General features: G+C 38.8%; 1 protein-coding gene across 4 annotated transcripts in view; it reads right to left on the bottom strand.

Annotated features, from left to right (window-relative positions):
- Window positions 1-779: 779 nt before the first annotated feature.
- Window positions 780-17,710, bottom strand: part of PPHLN1 (periphilin 1) — a 72,388-nt gene continuing 55,457 nt past the window's right edge. For all 4 annotated transcript variants that reach the window (XM_030015228.1, XM_030015229.1, XM_041123551.1 and 1 more), the window contains one exon: window positions 780-1,206. In XM_030015228.1, the coding sequence (XP_029871088.1) occupies window positions 997-1,206 (210 nt within the window). In that variant the 3' untranslated portion in view covers window positions 780-996. The remainder of the gene's footprint in view (window positions 1,207-17,710) is intronic.

The raw sequence follows: 17,710 nt of genomic DNA, 5'->3' as shown, positions 1-17,710 counted from the left end.
TTAGGGTTCAGCTTCACGTTACACCTAATCCAAAGCAACTTGGAGTTACTACAGAGACGGTCCTGCTCGCTTTCCTTGCCCCACTTTGCCACCCCAAATTCCTGCTCATTCTTGATGTCAGGGATAAAGATTACACACAGCCTCCTAACTGTTAGAACTGATGGATGACAAGTGGTGAGAAGGCGCAAGGGGGAAGAGGGAGAGAGTAGGAGAAGGGACCTTTCCCTGCTCAATGGCTGCCTGCAGTTACATTCTGGAAGGTGTAGTCAAAAACATAACAAAGGAAACGTTTAGTAGCAAATAGTAACAAAAACTGGAATTCATCCTACATAATATTGCTTGCTAGTAATGACTTGTGATACGGAAAACACCAAGATTTAAAAGGCATTTGCAGAACCTGCAATTAGAACAAAAATACAGCACTTCTTATAGCAAGTAGTTTGAGTTGCTCTGGCAGTCAGAGACTGGAGATAACACCTAGTGTAATTTTACAGAATTAATCTGAAGTTTAAAATTAAACTATAATAAATAATTTAAATCATAGTTGCGACCAATTTTGCAAGTCTTCCCTTCCTATAGTGTATATGAAAACAAGACATATTTCTGCGTAAGTTGAGGAATGAAGAGCTGCTTCTTGTTATTTTAATAAAAAATACAGTGTTTGAAGTTACACTTATAAACATTGAAACGTAAGTGTACATACATCGGACTGAACATTTTTTCCTAGGTAACTGTGTAAAGGTTTCAAAAATAGTTTGTCACTTTACAGCATTTTTGAAAAGAACATCCTTTGAAAGGAATATATGTCAACAAGTACAGGTAGGAAGAATACAATTGTGGAGACCACAGTGAACAAGAGATAGTCACCTGAGCTACTGCAAAGGAGCGCAGGCCTTGGGTTCAAATCTCCAACAAAATCTCCTCTTTCCCCGCAAAAAACAGATTTATGTATTATGGCATACACAATGCAGAGGATCTGAAAGGGTATTTTTGTCCTTAGTATGAGCCCTCTTTGAAGGATTCTGATAGATCTTGATTGGCAGCATCGTACTGAGCAATGAAATGTTTGAGTTCTTCAATGCATCGCTCACCTATTTCATGTAAATTCTGCCTCAGGGCAAACTGAATGGACTTCTCTAATGATGGATCTTTATCAATTAGCATCTTCACTACCATGCCAAAGGTTTCACAGTCTTGTCTGTAGACCTAGAAAGAACACATTTTAGAAAGCAATTAAATGCAAGACACTTAACATTAGCGCACCAACAGCCCTCATTGAATTAGGTGCTACTGCAGATCCAACCCGAAGAATATTGGATTTAACGCAAGTTTCAACTCTAAGACGTATTTGCCTTTTCCTCTCTTCTGACCTGCGGTAATACAGATGTAACTCGTTCAGAACTATGTGAATACAAGAAATAACTCTTATTGGAAGAAATGCCTTAAAGAGAGATTAAGTTCCTTTTGCAGCAATATTTAATGAATAATGGCAAAGTGCAAATGCTAAACCAGATTTTCATTGCAAATATATGTAAAATTAATTTAACTATGGCATCTCTAGCACTCAAATCTTCATACAAAGCAACAATAATTTAGTTTGTAATCTTTCCTAATCCTTTAAATACAAGTTGTGTTTAAATAAATTCACCAAATTATGTTTGTTTGTTTGTTGGATATCTGTTTCTCGTAGAAGTCCTTGACAAATACAACTTTAATTAGTTTGACTGCATTGGTGATTCAGCCACAAAGGATAAGAGCAGTGCTGGCAGTGGTTTACGTGAACCTGTCTGATCTTGTACTGCAGGGAATGAAGAGTCTGCAAGTCAGTTAGGTACCACAGTTGAGAAGTAACTTCTCCTTATCACTGCAACTGTTTTCCAAACAAATATCTGACTGTGCTCTTAGGCGGTTTTCAAAGTAAATAGTGGCCTTTCAAAATTTTTTTTTTTTTTTTTTATTCCAGCTAAGGTTATTAATCTAAACACCCACCAAAAAAGGAACTTGTCAAAGTCTTCCAACTGCCAGATGCAGTTCATTTTCACACCTCTTTGGCCAATTTCCATTTAGAAAATACGCTGGCTTTTTGAATGAAGATAAGTAAGTTTTGTATCTCTGTACATTTTTTAGGAGAAAAAAAAAGCTAAAATGTTGATAATCCTCAAAGCATGATTATCGTCTAGTATTGTGTGCTTGTGTTAGAACTTGTTTCTTTACAGAGATGTGTGACCCTTTCCTCCCACATTTATCTATATTGTGGACACAAAACATACAACTGTATATAAGCAATTTCCCATTAGTAAAAAAGAAAGAAAAAAACAAACAAAAAAACCCCACAACTGAACACCAGTACACTGTTTTATTCATAAGGACCAGTCCAAGGGCAGCTCAAGCATATTCATGTCAGAGGAGCAGTTAAAAAAAAAAAAAAAAACAAACTACAAAAAAACCCCCAACATTCTCCACACAAATTAAACTATTCTCAGAAACGCACTGATTTAACATGATACCTTTAATACAGTTCTCAAATATGTCTGATAGTATATTCTATAAAAATAGTTTAAGATGAGACCCACTTTTCAAATACTGGTTGGCAAATAAAAGAAAACCTTTTGGAAGAAACTCATTTTCAATGGAGATTAAGAAGTCAAAAAGAAGAGTGCAGCCCAAACCAAACTGGTGCTAAACATCTTAAGTGTGGAACCGGTGTGCACGTGGCATTTTTTCTGAGAGGGTTTTTTTTTCCCCGCTTTGTATGTTTAGTTCTTTGGCAGTAAAATATCAGCACAAGACCCAGACTCTCAGAGTTCATGTTCCATAGCGAGTAAAACACGGTACTTGCTAAGAGAACTTCAAACAGAGTAAATTGCGGTTACTTTTTTTCCCGACTCTTTCCAAGGAAAAAGCTCAGGAAGAATTGCTGTCTCTGATTAGGCACAAGACAGACAGATGGTATTGCACTCACGGATAACCCGTGCCTTTCAAGTGCTTGCAGCACGCTTGCTAGCACCTTCGCAGAAAGATTTCTGAAAAGTTTTTTCTCCCCAGAGCCATTATGTTTTGGGGGAAATAGTTCAAAACTTTGGTTTTTTTCCTCCTACTTATTGCATGTCTATTTGTCCTATTTTATCACCTTTGAAGTGGTCAGACCAAGGATGTGTGAATGATCTTCCACAGGTAAGCGAACCTGGTAACTGTCAGTCTTCAGAGGACGCTGCGCAACACTGGCACGAGTGAAATCCTGACACTAATAGAGACTAGACACATCGCCTCGTCTTCTGCACGGGAAGGCACCCAAAGCTACAACTGAAGGAAACGCACTACTTTTAATTGGTCTTCAAATTAACGGCAAATATTGCTATCTGCTGTTTCTCTCACACACCACAAAGAACTAACCCCGATGAAATTCTCTGACCCTTAGCCTATAAATATTAGCTCAACCTAAGTACATTTTTCTTCAAAACTTTCACAAAAGACCACTTGGAGGAAAATCAAAAGAGCCATCATCATCGTCACTGCGTCTGGAGTCAGAAGTCACTTTGCTGTCACAACCACCTGAAAACTAAACACCTTCATACACGAGATGAACGTTTTCAATACTTTGTGACAAAAGACTCTTAAAAAAATAGAACTGACCTAAAATAGGGGAAGAGGGCGAAGGTGGAGCAGGAAGGCAGTTCTAACAACAGAAAACAAAGGAAACAGCTCAGCTCTTCTAATAATAATTGAGCAATTTTCCCTCAACAAGCTTTCTACCCCAGCTGCTAATTCTGAGCCTCCTGGTGCCTCCTTCTCAACTGTGCTGATAAACCTATTTGTATAGCTGCGACGTAAATTGCATCACGGAGATGATCCCTTTTAAAATTACTTCCCCGCAATTAATGTGATTCAGTGATTCAATTCTAAAACCACATGCATCAGCACAACTGAAAGAACTGTGAGCCACAGTCGTGAAGTGGAAATAACTTCATAAACCAGTTTATATCTGAAGCCAATGCACAACTACCAACCCTCAGAGAGAAGTTACTATGCTTTCCAGAAGGGAGTAGAGATTATCAATTACAAGAATATCAATTACAGGAGATATTAATTACAGCTTAATGGTACAATCAACTATTCGAAAAATTGTGAAAGCACTCAAAGCTCTTTTTCAAGAGGATGGTGGCATGGTTTAACCCCAGCTGCAACTACGCCCCCCACAGCCACTCGCTCGCTCCCCCCCGACGGGATGGGGTAGAGAATTGGAAGAGTAAAAGCAAGAAACTCGTGGGTTGAGATAAAGACAGTTTAATAGGCATATATGGCATATTAAAATCCATCTCCTCTACAAAAGAGAAGGAGGCTATTTCTGGAAAATAAGCCGAGAATGTGATGCTTGAGGAAGAAAGAGAACTGCAGAGAAGACTCCAAACAAGCAAAAAAGCTCTCTGTTGGAGAAGAATAGTGGAAGAACTTGTGACCTAACAAGGTTTGAAAATAACCCTATCTTTAAAATTCCAGCTGATACTGATTTTGAGCTCAGGCCATGGAAGGCTCATCCATAAACATCTGGAACTAAAAACTGAAAATGATTCCATGTGTGGCGAAAAAAGAAATAACATTTTAATACTGAAAAGCGAGAAAGGGAATGGTACCAACAACACGATTATTCTGTCTGATATATACGTCAGGTAATCCTGAAAACAGCTAAAGCCATAGGGTGATCATTTACCAAGGCCCGAGCATACTTTTATTCTCTGACCTAAGCTACACCACCAGCATAATGGAAAGAATGTGTAACACTTTAGTAAGCAGATGGAGAAGCAGAAACAGCTGTTCTATTCCCAAATACATACATATATTTATATTTATTTTATATACACACACAAAATATATATAGTCTTGATTTTTCTGTGAATGAGAAGTATATAAGCTGCATTCAAATTCTCTTTGAAGAGTTTTCCAAAATCAGCACACCTGGCACCTGTGAGGTCAGAGGAGCACAAATATGCCTACTTTTATATTATTCTCATGGCATTTTAGCTCTTTTTATTCTTACATGACGATAGCACAGAAGCTCTGGCTGAGACCAACCCTTCACCGTGCTAGTCTGTATAACCACTTGGGCTTTGTCTAGATGCAAATCTAAAGGTGTGATGCACCTGCCACATGTTAGTGAACGCTCCTCATATTCAAGAAAACTAACCCAAAATTTGCACTTTGAACTGTTTAAATATAGCTAAAAGACATTTACTTCCAGATCTAGCTAGAGCAATGGAGATGTTAGTCCCCCAGGTTGGAGGTGATCAAGCCCTACAACTCAGCAGTCAGAACAAAACTTTTGAGAACTTCCTAATCTGCGTCTGTGCAAAGTTTTCACAGTTAACCTCAACTGTGACTTAACCATCAACAGTGACGTAACTTAAAATGTATGCTAACGTGAAAGAAATGAAGGATACCGCACATTCTGTTCTTCCAGGCCAGCTCTGGGACGTTAACCTCTGATGGGGAAGAAAGAGGGGCAGAAGCAAGCATGTGGGGACTGTTCATGTCTTAGACTACTATATCCCTCCTGCTATGATAATCTAAAAATGGTCTTGGCTTAAACCAAAGAAGACATATTGAATGGCTCAGCTGATGGGTGGGAAACACCTTCACCAAAACTTTGTTGTAAACCTGAACTCTGGGCGTGGATTAAATCATACCTAGCTAGGGAATATCTTGATGACGTGTCTACTACTCACTGACAAAGTCCGCGTCATTCCCTTTCTCTGCCTAGCACAGCTTTATGTTCTTCTCCAAAACTGTTCCAGAGCTGCCTGTGTATTTTGCGCAACAGAACTGTTGGACAACATAAATAGTAATGAGAACAAAAGCTAGAACTTAAGATGTCCTCCCCTGCAAGTGACTACAGCCTGCAGGAGAGTCAGAAACTTTGTCATCTTCGTCTTAAAAGTCTTGCACACCTGGCCAAAAAGCAGCTTCATTTCAACAGCAAGAGTAAACACAGTATTCAAAGGTGATGAGGCCAGGAAAAACAGAGAAGTTAAAATGGAGATATTTGCAACCCTTATTTCAACCCCCACACACCAAGTTTTCCCAGCTTAGCTCTACAGTCTGTACAAAGAAAGGCTTTTTAACTTCTCAAGGCAATTCAGAACAGCTAAAACTACAGCTTCTGCTCTAAGCAGCCTTTGAAGAAGAGGGAAACAAGAGAGAAGTTCCCTGATAACTGGAAAGACCCTCAGGAAGACCGGCCCCACCAAGGTGCAAGTTAGCCTCTATATCTCCCACGTCCACAGTGGGTAGAAAATACAACTGAGTAGCAAATGGGAGATGCAAATTTCTCCTCTCCAACTCAGAACTCAAGTGAATCTTCACCTCTCATTTCCAAGAGAATTGTTCTAATGAATGTGCTTTATTTTATATAAAGGTAGACAACATTAACTACCTTCTCCAGCTATGCTTTTGAATGAATATGACTGTGGCACTTTTTTTGAACGCTCTTGGCTTTATGCAGACGTAAAAGCCCCTTGAATAGGAGTTATCAAGAGACTTGTGCATGCAAGGCTCGAGCAGCTTTATGCAAGAGATGAGCAAATTTATTTCAATGCAGAAGGTGGTACTTCTGCTCGCAAACACAAGCAGGACCACCAGGCATGAGGAGGACCGCATCCACGAAGTGGATGTGATGATTTAGCAAGTGAAATTGATGCCCGTGATTTAATCTGTGATTTCCAATCCCTCGCTCTTTTTCAGCATAATCTTTCCTGCATTTTTGAGTATTCTTATCATTCCATACATTTACAGATTCATCTAACACTCGCTCACCTCCACCAGGACTCCTTCACAGCGACACGACGCGACTCTAGGCTCTCTGAGCAGCTCTGCACCGTCTGCATACGGCCCACCATCACTGCTTGTGAGTCAGTGCTCCTCCTCAGAGAGGCCTGTTCTGAGCTCCTCATCCAGAAGGCCAAAGACCCTCAAGACTCAGCTCACACGGGGCAAAGAGTTAGGGTTGTGGCTCAGAAACCACGTTAAACAGCCTGCAACCCTTAGATATTAACTCACCGTTGAGAAGACCCAACATGCCCAGCAATCACGATCTTATATCTGTGATTCATGCAAGTATTCATTTAATATGTTATCTTTCAGAAGACAGAAACTTTTCAGTTACTAAGGGCACATTCCCACAAGTATCAAATACCCCATGCAAGGAGGAAAGAAGCAACACGCTCACTGCTAGTTTGATTTCTGACAAAGGCAGAGCTTGAACTTGCAGAGCACAAGTTTGAAAGCCGTACCACATCCCTTCCAGACACCCCAGTAATGAAAAAGCAAACTGCCTGAAATCTCTCTTGCTTCAGTGATGCCCCAGGGCTCCTCTACACCAGGCAGAGGTAACAGCTTTTGTTCCCCCAGCTAAACCACGATAGCTAGGTTGGTATAGCCCCCTGGTGGTATAAGCCAGCTTCTTATTTCCCCTCTTCAGCAGACCTAAAATAAGTCTGACAAAGCAATCTTCTGTTAACACAGCCACATCTATGCCAGGTTTTCCCCTGCATGGGTAGACAGACTATGAAGTATAATTTTTCTTGTACTCCTAACTAAGAATAATACCAAAAGATTTTGTAATGTAGACCTAGCTCTAAGCTGATTGTATACGCAGTAAGATTTTGCATTATAATTGTGCATGTAAGCTCTAGCAAATGAGGAAACTACTATACATTGAATGACTTCAGTATTGCTGGTATCACAGTATTTTCTTTGCCAAAGACATCTTTTAAAAGGAATTATTACCTCTCCCCAAATCACTTCTTTTTAATTTATTTACACCCTATCTTGGATTTTTCTCAACTATGCAAATTAGACTGTACTGAAAGAGTGCAGAGAAATTTTCATTACTGCAGTGGTAATGTAATTGTACTGTTATGTTTATGAGTACAATATACAAATTTATAGCTCCACAGTGCAAAGAATGCTCAGAACTGTCATTAAACCACTTCGAGACAATTCTCATGATCAAGACATTTAAAATTGGTTTTCAACCAAGATGAACTATTTTTCACGGCTACAAAAAGCTAAATTAACGTACAACAAATTTAATACTCTGTTACAATAGTGGTATACAATTTTTAATTATAAAATATCAACAAGTCTATTCCCCTCTTAAAAATGCACTAACAATTTTGCCTTGAATCTATGTAATAATTTCTGCACCCATTAATCAATGTGTTTACAGACCAATTAGATATTCATTGAAATGCAAATTGGGGGAAACAAGTTATTTAACCTACTATGTAATAATGAACAATTTCATGTTAATTTGCTACTTACTGAAGAGATGCAAAATATTAAAGTTATTTCCACTTAAATACAATTCTGCCTCCCTTTCCAGCGCTTGGTTTTATAGATTTAATCAGCTTTCAGAACGTAAGCCCACCATTTTGGGCACTTAAATACCTGACTGAAAGGTCTGCTGGCAGTCCCTCACGTGGAATGGAATAGATGCTGATACAGCCATCCTTTTAAAAGAAGTGTGAATTCCAATGCGGGGGATGGCGCGTGAGCACAGCGCAGCAGGGACGGGCGCTGGGAGCTGCGGAGCTGGGGAGAAATCCCCTGGGAACAGCAGCTGAGACCACCCGGCTCTGAACTCCCCAGGATTCGGTCGCTGCTCCCTGCACCGGGCCACGGTGTTTCTGTCTCAGCCGGTCTACAGCATCGTACTTCTAGGACGCGGCGTCTCCTGCCTGCGTTTTTATTTGTTCCTCTGATTAAACTAATTTGAAAGAGGAAGATGCAGTCTAAAACAGCGCTGCTGCGAGGCTTCCCGCTTCATTTTGAAGTAGAATTCTAGTATGAAAAGAGAGGAAAAGTGCTCTGTAAAACTGGGGTGGGGTGTCTATTACTCTGCTGAGTTTACACGTACGGTTTTAAGGCTGAAAACCCTGAAGAGCTGGCTTGGGTCCCGAGACACAACTCTGGCCTTTTCTGCGCTGTGTAATAACACTGGGAAGAAAACACGCAGGCTAAATTATTTACTTGCATGAAACCATTATCTCCAGTTTAAGCTCAAGGCACCATCTGAATACTCCTTTGCTTCGTATCGTGCCCTGGTGACACCCCTGCAATTACCGTGAAGTCATGGAGTTTGCACGGGGTGGAGCCCATCGCGGCTCCGGAGAAGCCCAGGACCGGCCGGGGCGTGCGTGACGGCAGGAGCGCCCGAAAAAAGGCACGCTGCCTCGTCCTCCGCACGTCAGCCTCATCCTCCTATGGCTTCTGTTGCGCCGGGCTCTGCCCCTCAGCAATAATACTTCTAATCATCACCTCTGTAGAGAAGCAACATCCCTCCTCAACTCCTTCCTTTCACCGTCCAAACAAAGATTTCCACGTTTCCGTGCATTTACTCAATGCTTATAAAGCAATCTAAAGATGGAACGTACAGCTGCTGTATGACACTGTTGAGCAGTGCCAGAAAATAATAAAAATAAAAAGCAATTAAAAAGACAAGTCCTCAACGATGGTTGTGAGTGTTTACAGCTCCAGTTACACAACAAGGACAAATCTGTAGAGCAAGGCTGTACAGTCCTGAACATTCATAGCAAAAGCCAACCAGATCGGTACCATTTAGAAAACAGTTCTTACGAACTAGCGAACTGTCTCAGCTCTCTCTTAAGTCAAAGTGAAAAGGGAAAGCATCACAGACAAAGTATTCACCACAGTTCAAGATAAACCTGAAACTGCTATGACTCGTACTGCCTGGCAATTAAACTAATATCTGGAAAGTTCAGCAACAGAGTTTTGATTTATGAAAACTTAACATTTTCCAAATAGTTCCCCATTGCCTTAAAATTATTACAAACAAGTTTTCAATAAGAAATAAGAAGTTTACTTTAAATATATTGCTAGGAAATCCGTATATTTACTTTCATCATTTTAATACTACAGTGGAGGACTTTAAGCGAATGTTTAAATGAACAAGAATTGATACACAACAACAATGTACATGACGATACACTTCATTTAATGTTACGTTTTGGCAAGAGCAAGTGCATTACTTCTTCAAGAAATGTCTTGCTCAGTCAAGCAGAAGTAGCTCCCATGTGGGAGAGCAAGGACTATTATGTTACATGGTTTTACTGGAGATAATTCTTTACTAAACCAATCAGACCACATAATAACAGCATTCTAACACCAACTACAGGCCCTTGGAGACCAGTTTGTGTGTGGCCTAGATTTCATAGGCTTCTTTACAACAGATGTGTTGGATGAGGGTAGTGTTACTTCATATATTAACTTGTGTGTTCCTTAGGTAAAACAGCAGTATTAGTTTAAGTTCCACCTCTTATATATTCTTATAAAAAATGTGTGCCTTCTGCAAGCAGATGATAAATCTGAATTCAAATAATCCGTAGCAATTACAATTCATCAGTTTCTAAACCTCACTAGAAGTACTGATAATCTCTTAAAGATGTATCGACACCTTTTCAGCTCACATATAAGAACACCCAGCTATGTGTTTGAGAATGTCCAGCTACAAAAAACTGTGCAGCTAAGTCCAAAAATTGTCTGAAAGTGCAACAACTTATGTATCTATTAATTTCCCTTTGTTCTATAATGATCTTCAAGTCTAGAAACTGCATTTTCATAGGGCCATAAATGAAAACAAAATCATAAAAGCTCTCCTCTCTGATAGATGCTAAAAAAATCCCATTACTTGAAATGCACCAGTTCAGGATTAAACAGGAAATAATCAGCTTTATGCCAAAGGAAGGACCTCGCCCTGCAACTTTTTATTTATAAAATACTGAATTGATGGAAAGCTATTTCCTAAATCTGCTCCATGGTAAACTTATTGCTCCATCCAAAACAGGAAGGGTGAAGTTTATCTACAAAAGACTCTGTCTATGTTAATTCTCATGTTAAAAATGCTTTAATAGCTTTCAGTTATGTCCACTGCCCATAAAGGAAAGCGATATTCATTTAAGCTTCATCAGAATGGGCTGTATATTAACAGCAACAATTATGTGACAATCCAATCTTCCTTGTCATAAAAACACACAAATATTTTTGTACGGAAAGTACAGTAGCTTAAAATCCACATATATGGACTGTGCTGCAGTCAAGATCAGCAATGATGCATGAGCTTTTACCAAAAAGTAACTTGTGGTGATTCAGTTTTGCCTCAATACAAGTCTTCACGCTTTCAATTTCAACAAACATCCTCAGCTACAAATATTCCCAGATTCAACACTCTGCATTAAGAGGGCTCATTTTTGTTAATGGGCAAGACAGAGTTTTATTCTGAGGTGTGGATCACCTATATTTTCTTCAATGGCACAATGTAAATGAACAGCAAGAGAAGAAAACAAACAAACAAAATCTTCCTTTTCCAATTGAGAGCAACTCCCAGCAGCCCAGTTGCACAATTAACTGGCAGCAGCATTGTTATTGTAAACTCAGAGCTAGTGGACCGATGAGTTTAAAGAACCAGCCCTTAAATGAGAAGGCTTTCTCACCATCACAGTCTAAAAAGCAACTTCTTTTTTTTTTTTTTTTCTTCTTCTTTAATGGTTAAAAAAGAATGCTAAAGCAGGTTTGGATATGCATGCCAAAGGCTAGGTTTTTTAATCACATGTGCAGCATAAAGAAAATACTATACAAAATAAGTCAAGTACTGTATGTAACGGACAACTTTTCAGAAAGGAAAAGCAACAGCTGCAAGAAGAAAAACAATTACTTAGATTACCAACATTTTATTACTTAGTTTATGTTAAACCTTAAGGTTTCTGAAAGTTTAGAATTACTTCACACATTATATTGGCCTCACAAATCAGTTTTATTAGTGCTTCAATAACGGATCAAATTTTTTTCATGTCCAAGTCATGGTCCTGTCTCTACCCTCTAAATAGTCACTCTCATCATTTACTTAAGTACTTATTTCAAATATAAAAATCAAATAAAGGAAAAATAAATTAAGGCCATGTTTTTGAAGACTTCTGTAAGCCCTCCCTAGCTTGTGGATGGATATCTTTTTCCATATGCAGCTGTGACGGCTGAAAAGACTATTCCCCCTTCCCAGCTGTCACCATCCCCATGCTAGAAACCATCACCCCACTTGTTTGTGTGAGCCAGTAATACACAGGACTACTCCTAAAATTCATTTTTAGGCAAAATCAGCCTGATTAGGTCACATGCTAGCACACCAGTTGGGTTGCAGGGAGGAACCACCTATTCTGGGTGAGAAGGTGATGGGCAGCTGTGGATGACATCTAAAGAGAACATTCATCTATAGCCTTACTAGTGTGTCCAGTATCTTTGAGCTCATCTGGGACCACTCACAGAACTGGTACCTAACCCAGACAGACAAAGCACACAGGATTTGTGTTGAAATATTCACGCATCTTAGCATGTATCTTGAGTCAAATACAAAATACATAAAGAAACAGAATGTAAAGCTAGCACAATGGCTGTATGATGAAGCCTCATTTCTTATTGCAAATATATTCATTCCTTCTGTATTTTTAGCATTCAACACCCAAACTATCTCTCCTGAATCTGTTCCCACAATTCTAGCTATTTCCACTTCAGTTTGGAAGCAGAAATCCGATCCAAAAATTGGCAAAAATAGAAAGCATGTCTCTCCCCAAAGAGAAAGCCACAAGGAGTAGAGATTGTCTTTTATGGTTAGTAAATCACATGTCTTTGGGCAGTGATTACCAATTGTGGTTCCAAGGGAACGTAGTAGAAGTTCTGCATTTACTCAGTGGATACACCACTGACTGTATCCCACAGTACTTGGAATTAATTATTTGATAAGTTTGGGTTACAGCTGGTAAGTAATACTGAAGAATCACAGTGATTAGCTGGTTCAAAAAAGCTTGGGAATCACTTTTTTTTTCAATGTGAACTATTTTGCCATATGAAAAACAAGCCTATTTTGTATTTAAAAAGATCTTCTGAGACTAAGAACATTCGCTTTCTACTACCTCGTTACAAGCCTTTACTAATGAGATAGTTAAGCAATGCTGCAGCATTTCAGCACAAGAACTGTTACCTATCAAACTCATTAAAGGAATCTCTGCCCTGTTCAATCCAGTGTCACTAAACATTTTCCAGAAGTTGTCTGATGAGGTGAACTGACAGAGGACAGATTTGGAATGAACTGGGCAAGATATGTGAACACACTCATGACTTTTTGAAGTGTTCGCTTGTCTTCAGATTCTGGCATCCACTGAAAAGCTTTGATTCTTTTCGAGTCTGGCTTCAGTCAGTCCTTATAAAAAGTATTACGACCAATAGAAGAAAACTGGGATCATCAAATACTGCTTTGTGTTGGGGTTTTTTGAGACAGAGTTTTTGAGAGCTTTAGCTCTGTATTCTTCAGATAGCTCAGAGCAGCTTTCTGTGATCCCTGACATCTATAAATTGTGATAACAGCATGATGCAACAAATCCACTAAGTCAAAAAATAACAGACATATGTCTAGTACTCAAGAGACAAAATTTAGAAGCACGGAATCATTTAGGTTGGAAAAGACCTTTAATATCATCAAGTCCAACCATAAACCTAACAATACCAAGTCCACCATTAAACCATGTCCCTAAGCGCCACATCTACATGTCTTATAAATACCTCCAAGGGATGGTGACTCCACCACTTCCCTGGGCAGCCTGTTCCAATGCTTGACAACCCTTTCAGTGAAGAAGTTTTTCCTAATATCCAACCTAAACCTCCCTTGCCACAACTTGAGGCCATTTCCTCTCATCCTATCACTAGTTACTTGATAGAAGAGACCAGCGCCCACCTTGCTACACCCTCCTTTCAGGCAGCTGTAGAGCGCGATGAGGTCTCCCCTCACCCTCCTTTTCTCCAGACTAAACAGCCCCAGCTCCCTCAGCCGCTCCTCATAAGACTTGTGCTCCAGACCCTTCACCAGCTTCGTTGCCCTTCTCTGGACACGCTCCAGCACCTCAAGGTCTTTCCTGTAGTGAGGGGCCCAAAACTGAACGCAGTACTCGAGGTACGGCCTCACCAGTGCCCAGTACAGGGGGACGATCGGTTCCCTGCTCCTGCTGGCCACGCTATTTCTGGATACTAGATTTCAAGGATACTAGAGGTCTAGACTCAGTCCTCTCAGATTTACTTCATGAAACATCTTATCTACTCTAACTGTAAAACAGGGAGGCTGATTATGGTACCAGCATTTGTTTACTACTAACAGTAGTAAAGCCTTATGTAAATTAACAAGTCGATGAAATAAAATATAGCTCGAACAAATTAGCGGCTACACAGCAACTCTGTCAACTTCCTGCAGGTTAAAGATGTGTTGAGTATCACCAGCGGCATTATGAATTGTGGTCACTTCAGAGATACAGCAAGTTCTGCCTCTGGCCAACGCTCCAATGCGTAGAACCTCACTCTGGCAAATCACACAGGCAACGACAGGTATGCGGGAGTTGACCCTTCAACTAAACACTTCACAAAATTTCAAATTAGCACCATCACCTTGAGGATTTGAAGATCTCCTCAAATAATTAGGAAATCTGTTATATCTGCAAACATACTTACTTTGCCATATTAATCTTATCCTCAGAGATACATAGGCTATTGTTTGAATAGTCTACAACAACTCACTTTAGGGCAGACAGCAAAACAAATAATTTCAAGTCAAACAGCTAAAATTGAGGGAAAGAGTAAACTAATAAGGAGGTAATACAAAAGAAGATCTAAACTAGATAATGAAACCGGAAATCACAAAACTATATATGAAAGTATTTATTGAATAAAACGTACTGCTACAATATAAAACTTTTTTATGCTGTATCTCTAAGCAGAATAATAGCTGTTGCTGATAAAGCCTTACTGATGCTGGATTGATACAGTGTGTTTTGGATAAGAACAGCATGGAAAGAGAGCAGTGAAGTCTCTTTTGATAAGCAGAACTAAACAGTTTACTGCCTAAGATAAAAATAGGTTGCTAAAGGTCAAACACTTTAATGCAATAGCCAAAAGAAACAGTACCATGCCATTTACCTTTTAACCTTACTTCATAGAAGATTACCATGTGCTCTCAAAGATACAGAATAGACAGGGGTTATTCGTACAAACATATCCTGAAAAATAAGGCATTCCTCCCTTCATGCAGCCTTCCAGAACTTTTTTTTTTTTTTTTTAACAAAACAGTTCACGCTAATAAAGATCTGGCTGAACTACACTGTCTGGAAACAGAATTAAATGAGGAAAAAAAGATTTAATTATTTAGAACAGAGCAAGCCAAATTAAATTAAAAAAACACAGTGAAAATGAACGACATTTTCTCATTTCATTTAGAAATTCCAGTGGGCTTTTTGTTTTTTTAAATCACATAAGGGTAGAAACATTGCAAACTTCCTATTTTCAAGTCAGCAGGTAAGACATTTTGCTATTTCAAGGATTAGTATCCACAAAGAATTGATTTACATGCTAAACAAAGGATAATTTCATTTATTTATTTATGAGTACTATGGACTGTGTAGAATAACAGTGACTGTTTCATTTTAAAAAAAAAAAAGTTGCCTTCTGCAGGGTAAGTCAGTAGCTTACACTCCTAATGAAGAAAATAAGATTAACACTTCCCATTTGTTGGCTGCAATGCACTGAAACCAGATCTTACAGTAATTGCTTAGTTTTAATATCATCCGTTGACTCAATTCATCTCACCACAACTTAGTATTAACCTCTCTTTCACTTGTTTACCTCTTCTCTTTGTTCACCTTAGTTCTCCATTGCTCAAACTACACTGTGGACAAAATCAAATCACTTTCTGCTCCGAAGATCCTGCAGCTGGCCAACACGAACCACTACTGCCTCTGACTACCTCCACTTCTGCCACCACAATTTTACCTGAGTCCTCCCCGTTCCCTTGGCAAGTCTTCACTCAAGCTCTCATATAACCTAGCTCTGAAAAATCAGAAATTCATTGAAAAATATTTCATGTCAATTAGAATTGTCTGAGCACCTTTGTATTACCTTGTGACATAAACGCATTTACACTTCATGCATTTCTATCAAACATGAACACATAAACAAAAGGTATGTTTCATAACTAAATGGAAACATTTAAAGAACAGAAATAAACACTGCTCACTGTATGCATCATGTACATATACACACATGTTCTTTCAGGGCTTTAATATAATATATAATATAGCAGCTTTAAGGAATACCGTAAAAAGCTACTTGCTTACCAGTTACACGTACATGCTGAGCAATTCACATTGAAATTAATTGCAAGCATACCAATGAAAGCTTGTATCCTTATATGCATAAAACCTTACCTGACACTAGACATGGAGTATTCATACTCAGTTACCATGTTAAATGACCTTGCTTTTAAAATCTTAGTTGATCCACAATGGACAAAAACAAGCTCAGCTCTTTATCCCTAACAGACCTCTGCATATCTTAATACAACTGTTCAGCAATATGCACACGTATTTTTCAAGAATACTTAGTCTTACTGTACAGAAACATTTAGTCAAACAGCAACAGACTGAAGAGAAACTGAAGCCTGAGATAAAGAAATAAGACATGAGCCATGTTACTACAAAGACACTAGACTTTCAAAAATACCCAGTATAATTCTTAACAAAAGAGTTACAAGTGATCAAATCCTACTTTTCCTAAAGTAGAAAGGATCGTTTTTATAATAAATATCATGATTCAAAAAAGTGAACACTGGTCCATACGCAGAGTAAAGAGGATTGTGTTGCAAAGCAGAGGTTACATTCTTGGAAGTCCCCAATGCATAGCACAGGTCTAAGACAAGCAAGGAGGTACCTTACATTTTCACTGCACTGTCAGAAATACATACATGCAAAAACTATGTTTCTGCCATAAAAAAAAAAAAAGTATTTGGGTCAATATAAATGAACAAGGAAGGAATACTCTTTACAGTGGATGAGATACTTCTCTTTGGAATCAGTGCTCTGGCTGCTTACCATGACATGAGTAACCCCTACACTACTTAAAAGGCTCCAGAGCCAACTCATTATAATGATACATGCTTTTCCTGGTAGCAAAGAAGCCCATCCCGCTTTAATTAGAAAGGAACGCTCCTAAAAAAGATTTTCTTTGGTAACTTATCTGGGTCATGAGAGACCATTACTTTAAACTCAAGATTTTTTTGACCACCTCCCATTCCCCAAATGCTGGCTGGCAAATGATGTAGAAAATTCACACACCAAGAATGCATACTGTATTTAACTAATTTTTTAAAAGTCTCTTATCAACTTGCATATAGATTTGCAATTTCAGATTAATCACATCTGGATTAGGTACATTAATGACTCAATACTACAACCATTTTACTGTATGTTTACTAGTGTCCAGATGATAATGGTCACATTTGGAATACAGATGTAATTCCCGATCCAAAAGGAGACAGCAAGAATAACAAGACCAATAATTTTGTTGCATGTATTATGAAACATTTCACTGTTATTAAAAGCACCAAGCACTCATACATGGGCTCAAGAAACCAACAGCCTAAACTGAATCAAGGGTGAGTCAGAGAGCTTTCCAAAGCTCAGAGTTAAACATTTAGGTATCCTGTTACTAGAAAATCAAAGGAAAAAAAGCATTAACTAACCTCAGTGAAACAGGAAACAGAATCTTAAGAGTTTATCTTTGCTTCTGATTTTAGCGAAAACATAGTTGCAAGAGAACATCCTTCAACAGCAAC

Source organism: Aquila chrysaetos, chromosome 5 (assembly GCF_900496995.4).
Source record: "Aquila chrysaetos chrysaetos chromosome 5, bAquChr1.4, whole genome shotgun sequence".
Classification (NCBI taxonomy): Eukaryota; Metazoa; Chordata; class Aves; order Accipitriformes; family Accipitridae; genus Aquila; species Aquila chrysaetos.
This window is presented reverse-complemented; position numbering and strand designations above follow the sequence as displayed.